Source organism: Clarias gariepinus, chromosome 11 (genome assembly GCF_024256425.1).
Source record: "Clarias gariepinus isolate MV-2021 ecotype Netherlands chromosome 11, CGAR_prim_01v2, whole genome shotgun sequence".
Classification (NCBI taxonomy): domain Eukaryota; kingdom Metazoa; phylum Chordata; class Actinopteri; order Siluriformes; family Clariidae; genus Clarias; species Clarias gariepinus.
In genome coordinates this window covers 33,762,501-33,772,500 of record NC_071110.1, presented here as the reverse complement: position 1 = coordinate 33,772,500, position 10,000 = coordinate 33,762,501, and the positions used below count along the sequence as shown (strand labels likewise).

The following is a 10,000-nucleotide window of genomic DNA, read 5'->3' as shown; positions in this document are numbered from 1 at the left end:
TAAGAAATAAAACAGAAGGCTGCACTTTTTATTCCTCTGACGTCTCGCCAGGTTACACGCTATTAAAGACGACACGTCATGTTTTCTGTCTGTTTAAAAGTGTGCTGTCCGTGTGCACCGGCTGGAATCAGAACGAGGACCGGTACCTCTATGTAAGTACTTGGTGATACTCGGTTCCTGGTGCTGACCCAGAGCCCAGTGTGAGCGGAACCCCGTGGGATTGTGGAGGGATCGTCTGAGTGCTGTAATTAAGAGGAAGTACAGTTTATTGTGCAGGAGGTCGTCTCATACACACGTGTAACGTCGTGTTCTCTCAGTGCTGCACTCACACTGGAGACTCCTTCCTCTGATGTCACACACACACACGCACACGCACGCGCACAGAATAAAAACATATTGTGTCACATGATCGGTGTGGTGATGTTTCTGTAAGGAGAGGTGTGTGGAGTGCGTGTGTGTGGAGTGCGTGTGTGTGGAGTGCGTGTGTGTGGAGTGCGTGTGTGTGGAGTGCGTGTGTGTGGAGTGCGTGTGTGTGGAGTGCGTGTGTGTGGAGTGCGTGTGTGTGGAGTGTGTGTGGAGTGTGTGTGGAGTGCGTGTGTGTGGAGTGCGTGTGTGTGGAGTGCGTGTGTGTGGAGTGCGTGTGTGTGGATGCATTTCACTACATTTCGTACTGTGTATGTTTGTGTATGTGACAAATAAAATTTGAATTTGAATTTGATTTGGAGTGCGTGTGTGTGGAGTGCGTGTGTGTGGAGTGCGGTCGGTGTGTGGAGTGTGTGGGTGTGGAGTGTGTGGGTGTGGAGTGTGTGGGTGTGGAGTGTGGTCGGTGTGGAGTGCGTGTGTGGAGTGCGTGTGTGGAGTGCGTGTGTGTGGAGTGTGTGTGGAGTGTGTGCTGCACATGTCCTTGTTGCTATAGAAACTATCATGTATTAGAATAGCACATTAAAGTGTAAATATAAATGTTAATAATATGATAATACAGTTCACGTTCGAATTCTGTTACGTTAAGTCGATGTTAATTATTTATACACACACACACACACACACACACACACACACACAGACTTCCTGTACTGTGCTGACCTGAAGGCTTTGCTGTTACAGAGTTTGGTGTGTAAATGCTGCTGTCTAAAAGCTTTAAGTAGGTGTGTGTATGTGTGTGTGTGTGTGTGTGTGTGTGTGTGTGTGTGTGTGTGGGCAGTCTGAGGAGATGCTCCATAACGATGCTGGGCTTCCCCTCAGCCCACTCACTGACACACACACACACACGCACTCGCTCTGTCCTCCCACTCAGGGTTTTGTGTGCTGTAGTCGCTCAGAAATCCCACTCAGTTTATCTTCACACTCTGTGAAAGTGTGTGGGGAAAGAAACGGACTCTTCTTCATTAAACTCTAAACACTCTGTTAGAGAAGAGGGGGGGGGGGAGGGGGGAGCGCTCGGTCACAGGGTCTGTCAAGTGTAGTGTTGTAATCATAAGGGACTGTGAATATGTGGGACTAATGGAGGAGAGTGGAGTACACACAACGTTCAGGACAGACATGAGAGAGACGGAGACGTGTAGTTGAGCCTACAGGGGGGACGTGAGGGAAGGTGATGTGTTCTAGCTCTCTGTTATTTATTTATATCTATATGTAAATATGAACTTGAAGCGTGAGGGAGAACTGCAGCAGCTCACAGTCACTGCAGCGTGGATCAGAGCTCACAGAATTCATGCAGACTGGAGCTTTCACACGTCTCCATCTGCAGGGAGAGACACGCCGTCCTGCTGTGGAAAGCGGAACCAGATTACAGTACCAGAACACTCGGGTACACCTCACCAGTAACTCAAACGCAGGGAGAGATCCCTCCGGCTATACAGGCAGTCGAACATCTGTGACCTCAAACACCATGAGGCCAAGAGTATGTGGGAACACGCGGGAGGGACTGGGACCGGGGGACGGACTGGTGTGTCACTGGTGGTGGACGTCTAGGAAGTCTTTTGCTGCTGCCCACATCCGAGATGATTTATTCCCAACGCTGAAGCCGAGTCTCCTGCGGTGTTTATGGACGTGTTTAACGTTAGACGAGTTCTCAGGCGTCTCTACACGTCACTCACTCACTCACTCATCTTCTATACCGCTTAATCAGTCACCACGGGGACCTGGAGCGTGTCCCAGGAGGCAGGCACACACACATATACACACTCACACACCAATTCACACACTACGGGCCATTTGGAAACACCAATTAGCCTAACCTGCATGTCTATGGACTGTGGAAGGAAACCGGAGTACCCAGAGAAAACACACAAGAGAACATGCACACAGAGACGGGAATCGAACCTGGACCCTGGAGGTGCGAGGCGACAGTGCTAACCCCTACACCACCGTGCCGGCTTCTACACATCACCTGACTAATTAAACACCGTGTTCAGACTCTCTCTCTGAGCTGTCTCAGGGTAAAGTGTGTGTGTGTGTGTGTGTGTGTATCCATATAAACAGTAGTGTGTATGGAAGTGATCAGGATGGAGGAGTAATCTCATTTGTGTGTGTGTGTGAGGATGTCTGGATAAGAAGCTTTTCTTCTGGGTCAGCTTTTACAGCATGTACATCTGACCTTACTTTACGCATTGCTACATTTTCTTCTCCTTTTTAGATTAGTTTTTCATTCGTCTTTTCTTTCGCTCTTTGCCCGAGGCCGCGTGAGGAACAGAAATATTACACTGACCTGCTTCTGCTCTCCATCAATCATTAAAACTCAGATTCAATCTCTCTGCAGCCCACTTTTTAATTTTCAATATGGGTCAGAGAGAGAGTGTGTGTGTGTGTGTGTGTGTGTGTGTGTGTGTGTGTGTGTGTGTGTGTGTGTGTGTGTGTGGACTGGTTGCAGCTCGAGATGGTGGTGATGTCATCAGGAGGAATCTTTTCTTCCTGTATGCGAGTGATTGGAGTTTTTGTTTTTTATCTAAATTGAAATTTGATCTAAATAACTTTACATGAGCGATGGATTAAAATAGATATTAATAAACACATCGGTGAGTTTCTACAGATTTCCACTCTGTGTTCTCACGATCTCTCACACTGACACTTGCTGTAGCCAATCAACAGCGAGCATGTGAAGCCTCGGTAAGACCCGCCCCTCCCGCACTATACTCACTGCACGTGTGTAACTGATCACGTCTGTGTGTCTGTCATTGAGCAGGTGAGGAGCTGAGTGCTAGGAATCACCAGGGGCCACTCGAGTCGATATCATCACCACACCCGGGTACTGACTCCATTTGGGTTGTGATTCTCTCTCTCTTCCTGTCTCCCTCTCTCTCTCTCTCTTCCTGTCTCCCTCTCTCTCTCTCTCTCAGTGTCGGATGGTGTGTAAGGACATTTCTGCAGAAACCATGTACGACGTGCTTCATGACATCGATTATCGGCGGAAATGGGACTCGAACGTGATCGAGACCTTCGACATCGGCAAGCTGACGGTGAACGCAGACGTGGGCTATTATTCCTGTAAACCTCTTTCCCATAATGCACTTCACCTCACATGTTAGACACTGACTGAAGTTAAATGTTGATGTGAACTGTCGATGATTGATTGTTTAAGGGAAGTGTCCTAAACCTCTGAAGAATCGGGATGTGATCACTCTGCGCTCCTGGCTACCGATGGGAAAGGATTACATCATCATGAACTACTCGGTCAAACACCCGGTGAGTGACACGGGGTCAGAGGTAACCATCATGTGTGTTTATTCTGAGTGCTGTAATGCTGGCTTCATCTCGTTACTGAGAGTAAACTTGTTTGTGTGTGTGTGTGTGTGTGTGTGTGTTAATTAGAAATACCCCCCAAAGAAGGACATGGTGCGGGCCGTCTCCATCCAGACAGGTTACCTTATCCAGAGCAACGGGCCTTCAAGCTGTACCTTAACTTACCTGGCACAGGTCGACCCTAAAGGTAAGGCAGGCACACACACACACACACACACACACACACACACACACACACACACACACACATTTAGGAGTCATTTAGGAGGTGTCTGGGTCCGGAGAGCGGAGGGGGTGTGGCCAGGGTCCGGAGAGCGGAGGGGGTGTGGCCAGGGTCCGGAGAGCGGAGGGGGTGTGGCCAGGGTCCGGAGAGCGGAGGGGGTGTGGCCAGGGTCCGGAGAGCGGAGGGGGTGTGGCCAGGGCCCGGAGAGCGGAGGGGGTGTGGCCAGGGCCCGGAGAGCGGAGGGGGTGTGGCCAGGGCCCGGAGAGCGGAGGGGGTGTGGCCAGGGCCCGGAGAGCGGAGGGGGTGTGGCCAGGGTCCGGAGAGCGGAGGGGGTGTGGCCAGGGTCCGGAGAGCGGAGGGGGTGTGGCCAGGGCCCGGAGAGCGGAGGGGGTGTGGCCAGGTGCCCCTGCACATGACCCTGGTAGTGTAGAAATGAGGATGTACAATGGTGGCTGGTCCTGAATTTTCTGAGCGTTAACGAAAGCAAAACATAAATCTTGGCCCGTAGGCTTAGTGGAGCCATGGAGAACCCTCCTGATGATACCGGCGCTCTGAAGACCTACGTTAAGACATCCGTGAGGAACTTGGGGGGTGGGGGGGTACTGCTGGACAGTGACTTTCAGCTGGATAAGGTGTCCAAGGTAAAACCATTCCTTAGTAAGACGGACCTTGAATGGGTCATCCATGCTTTTACTTTGTGTCGAATTAACCATTCCAACGCTCTTGCTCTTCTCTTACGGGGTTGCAGGCGGTGCAAAACGCTGCTGCACGACTCTTAACGTAGATTTGGAAGTATAAAAAGTATTTACACACAACTCCAGTCCTCCGTTCACTTGATTGGCTTCCTGTGCAGTTTAGAATCAGATTCAAAGTCCTGCTGATTGTGTACGAAGCATTAAACAACTTGTAGAGTCTTACAGTCCAGTACGGACACTCGGGTCCTCAGAACAGCAGCTACTCCTGATTCCTAAATCAAGGCAGAAGAGCCGTGGTGAACCCAGACTACGGAACGATCGGCCCCTTTACATCAGACGGCTTCTTTACCTTTCATTATTTAAATCGCATCTTAAAATAAAATAAAAAAGAAATTATCTTTTAAAGTAGATTAATTTAATGAATCTTATCAGGCTTTAATTTTAGGCTTTTTATTCAGTTAGCAGTTCCAGTAATTCAGTTGTCTTTTACATTGTTTTATTGTTTTGATTCATTGATGTCTGTTATTGTTTTATGCTGATGTGTTTTTGCCTTATTTATTACTTTTATGATGATTTTTATATTTTAAGTTGTTGTACACTATTGTACAGCACTCCGGACAACGGTGTCGAGTTTAAATTTGCTTTAAAATAAAATTAACATTGACACTTTGCATGATGGGAGCATCGCTTCATGTCCTTCCCCTGACACGCCCATCACTCTGGAATAGGTTCACCAGTCACATGACCTTTTCCCATCACTCCAAAGTCCAGTCTTTATGATCCCTAACAAACTGAAGACTCTTTCTGAGTTTCACTAACAAGTGTTTTTCTTATGGACACACAGCTGTTTAGTTCCAGTCCTGTGAGTTCTCATTACACTGTCTCTCTCTCTCCTCGGACTCTCTCTCTCCCTCTCTGTCTCTCTCTCTCTCTCTCTCTCTCTCTCTCTCTCTCTCTCTCCCTCTCTCTCTCTCTCTCTCTTTCTTTCTGTCTCTAGGTTCTCTCCCTAAGTGGGTGGTGAATAAGTCTTCCCAACTTCTGGCTCCTAAGGTGAGTTTTGTGTGTGTGTGTGTGTGTGTGTGTGTATACTGTATGTGTATGTACTGTATGTATGTACAGTATGTGTGTGTGTATGTGTACACACCTATTTGAACCCCAATGGTGTTAATGGGGATCTCGTCTTGCTTTTTTGTTTGTTTGTTTGTTTGTTTGTTGTTGTTGTTCCTGCCCTGTTTGCCCCGCCCCTGCGGTAGACGATGAAGCGTATCGCGCGGGCGTGTGTGAAGTACGGCGAGTGGAAGCAGAAACACAGTCCAGGCTTTAAGCCGTGGCTTTACCCGGAGCAGAGCAGTCTGAGCAGCATGGCTCTCTCTGAGCTCACGGTGCAGCACGCAGACTCGCTCGAGAACATCGACGAGAGCTCACTGAGTGAGGGCAAGGACGAGCGCGCGGAACACAGTGACGATGACTGAGACACACACACACACACACACACACACACACACACACACACATACCCTCAAGGACACTGAACATGACACATGTAGAGTACACTAAGGGACCAAACTGGGGTCAGTGTATAGATTATATATATATATATATATTATAAATGTAGAGTATGGAGGGGACCATCAGAACACACACACACACACACACACACACACACGCAGAGCTTCTTTTCTGTTTCGGTGCCACTAAAGTGACAATAAATAAAATGGATTTCTGTCCAGGAGTTTTGGCAGCCTGTTGTGTGTCTGCATTTATTTCACTTACATTTTGAAGTGTGTGTTTGTGTGAGTGAGTGAGTGAGTGTGTGTGTGAGTGAGTGTGTGTGTGAGTGAGTGTGTGACAGAGTGTGATGTTGCTTTTATGTTTAAGGAATCTCAAACGAATGAGGTCTGCAATAATACACACATCTGTGGTTTTTGTGTGACATCATCACTACTGCAGTGTCTTTAACGTAGCTGGTTGTCATGGCAACCCCCCGGCCTCCGCATGAGCAGCGCAGGAAGGACTGATTTAGCATATGATGAGAGAGACTGTGTGTGTGTGTGTGTGTGTGTGTGTGTGTGTGTGTGTGTGTGTGTGAGAGAGACAGATCACCATCATGTAGTGCTTCATGGGAAAATCCAGCAGGTGCTGTAACACACACACACACACACACACACACACACAAATGTCAACATCCCTGCTTGTGTATCTGCAGCAGCATTACTGAATCCAGAGCTTTTCTTCCCACTGCTCTGTCTCTCTTGCAGGCAGACGTACACACACACACACACACACACACACACACACACAGTCACGTACACCTTTGTCTGCTCTAACGTCATCAGTGTTTGCTGGAACTGGATCCTAAGTAAACCTATTTTCTCTCTCTCTCTCTCTCACACACACACACACACACACACACACACACACACACACACAGGAGAAGCCTTACACTGAGGCCAGTCAGGACGGCTGACGTGATGGTAAAACCTTCACACTGCTCTCCTGTAGTGTGTGTGAAACTGCACTGCGATGTGGAATACAGTAGGAGTGCTACTGAGAGGTGTGTGTGTGTGTGTGTGTGTGGTAGTGTACAGGTGTTTATGGGAGACGCTCTACAGTGTGATGGTGCTGTGTGGCTGCTGCATGCTGGGAGCTGCGTCTAAGCGATTCCATTGGGGGTTTAAAGCCCAGCAGGTGGACGGCGCCTCTGTTCCTCCCACGTCCTCACCACAAGCCCTGGTTCACTTCTACACACTCATAGCAGTGTTTCAGTCCCCTGTGTGTTCGCTGCCCTTCTCTTTAGGGATGTGACTTTAACCCACCCTGTGGTCGTGATCAAGCCTGCGGAGACGTCCCTGTCCAGCTCCTTGTTGTTGGACGTTGTTCCTCCCTGTAGTCCTGAGGATGCTGCATGACGTGTGTGTGGATGAAGGTGTTCCACAGCCATCTCCGGAGTCACCGCCAGCGCTCCGTTCCCCACAGCCTGAAATCCCTAGCTGCCTTCTCAATCCTGTCTCCAGGTCCATGTCCATCCAGAGGTCAGCTCCTGATTGTGAGACATGGTGTACAGCAGTAATGATCCTGAAGCTCCTGGAGCTGCCTGAGCGCTGGCAGGAGCTGCCTTTAAATTTGCAGTTCGGCTGAAGTCCTGCAGCTTCAGTGTGTTTAGATCTGCGTGTCAGATGTTACTCTGGTCTACTGAAGTATAATCCTTCATTATTCATGTCTGTGTTGTGAGAGAGAGAGAGTTGTGAGTGAGTCCAGTGTCTCAGGATGTTTACTGTCGGCACCGACACAGGACTGATGGTGAAAATTCATTTTTGTGTGAGTCTCAAAACATTTGCCCACGGATGTAGAAGCTGAGCGAGGTTGGGGCCAGAACACATCCCTGTCTCACGCAAAGGTAGTCATGCAAAAAAATATTCCATCCCGGCCACGTCTCCCATCACGGCTTCCTGTCTCTGAAGACCCTAAACCTCCTGCAGATCCTCAACCTCCTGCAGATCCTACAGGACTGTCTAACATTAGAACAAGCGTGAGTTCCTCCTACATCAACCACACCGTCAGTACACAACACACATAACAATACACACAGATTAGACATGCAGAAAACAGTCAACATAAAAGCAGATGAAAATCTCAGTAAACACACACACACACACACACACACAGATCACAGTTTCATGTGTTTTCCCTAAACACATCTAATGCTCTCTGATGATGGATTACAGTGAATGTGATCGCAGCCCTGTGGCTCAGGGACAGAGTGAGACACAGTGAGACACAGTGAGACACAGTGAGACACAGTGAGACAGAGTGAGCTGTTTAACACCTCCACAACACACACCGTGGAACACACACAGTCAGAGTTAACTAGTGTTAGTACGCGTCACTGACAGGTTAAAGAGTTTGTAGAAATAATCTGGGATAATATAATAATAATCTGATCTGATCCTTAATGTAATCAGTGATATTATTATTATTATTAATATATATATATTATTATTATTTGGGCCAGGTGTAGCTCAGTGGTTAAGGCATTGGACTACGGTTTAGAAGATCCCAGGTTCAAACCCCACAACCACAAACCCTCAACTGCTCAGATGTGTAATGAGATAAACATGTAAGTCGCTCTGGATAAGAGCGTCTGCTAAATGACGTGATGTAAATGTAAATGTATTTGAGGTTGAAGCCCACGTCCATGTCTGTGTGTCTCTCTGTACAGCAGAACTCTCTGTCTAACTTATTAATACAAAGAAATCCCATTCTGTAAGGTTGAGTATCTTACGCCTTGTTTACACTAAGTTGTCCTTCTTTGGTGCTCAGACAAATACACTCCCTGTTCGGTAATCGGAGAGTGAATCACAGATGAGAAATGGAAAAAGTAGATCAAAGGATAAAGATGAAGTTTTGTCTTAAAACCACTCCAGCGTGTTAAAATTCACTTATACCACTTCAGCGCTGTTATTTCAGCCAAAGTGAAAATATGAACTAATCCCAGTCAAAATATTCACTTTATCTTTTCTAATTAATATCTATTGGTGCAGGTGTTTGTTTACATTGAGACAGTAGCGCATTAGTAGATTATTTTACAGTAGATTATTAAATCCCACACATAACTGTTCATAACATCACTTTTACTCCACATTTAGATTCACTGATGGTGCAGATTAAACTTCAGACAGAGATCTAAGGACTGCAGGAGATTCAGTAAAGTCTAGACAGACAGTTTTGTGTGATGCTGCGACAGACAGACAGACAGACAGACAGACAGACAGAATATTTTTCTGAGATTGGTTTCTGGTCCTCTAATGTATGAAACATAAAGATTTCACTGAAGGACTGAGTCCTGACCCTCTTGTAGAAATAAAAACCCCTTTTATTTAAACAGATGGATGGAGCTGTAGAATGATACACTGTTCTTTGTCTCCCTCTAGTGGCCGTCTAGTGAAACTCCATTATTAAAAAGACGATGATTTTTATGATTGGATACACTTTGAAAATAACACTATAACTGAAACCTTACAGTCAAGGAGCAGAACGTGAGCAGAACCTCCACCCAGATCTGAACAACTCCGAGCACATCTCAGCCTCAGCATTTTTTAGGTGGAGGGAGACCTGGAGGAAGTGGACTAAGAAGGCAGGGACCAGATTTATCGGATGCGATTCCTTGGTTGACCCTGCTGTGACCCGCGGGTTGACCCTGCTGTGACCCGCGGGTTGACGCTGAGAGGCGGGTCAGAGTTCAGCCCAACCTCCGCAGGTGTATTTGGACATTTCAACAGGAGCACATGTGAACATCCCTTCTCTGCTTTGTACAGTCTACAGTACAATATCACCTACCACATGA

At 47.4% G+C, this 10,000-nt stretch overlaps 1 protein-coding gene across 2 annotated transcripts in view; it reads left to right on the top strand.

The window, feature by feature from the left end:
* Positions 1-6,390, top strand: part of stard10 (StAR-related lipid transfer (START) domain containing 10) — a 24,768-nt gene extending 18,378 nt beyond the window's left edge. For both annotated transcript variants that reach the window (XM_053507418.1, XM_053507417.1), the window contains 5 exons: positions 3,336-3,483; positions 3,578-3,681; positions 3,808-3,925; positions 5,654-5,706; positions 5,910-6,390. In XM_053507418.1, coding sequence (XP_053363393.1) covers positions 3,336-3,483; positions 3,578-3,681; positions 3,808-3,925; positions 5,654-5,706; positions 5,910-6,128 — 642 coding nt within the window. In that variant the 3' untranslated portion in view covers positions 6,129-6,390. The remainder of the gene's footprint in view (positions 1-3,335; positions 3,484-3,577; positions 3,682-3,807; positions 3,926-5,653; positions 5,707-5,909) is intronic.
* The last annotated feature ends 3,610 nt before the right edge of the window (positions 6,391-10,000 follow it).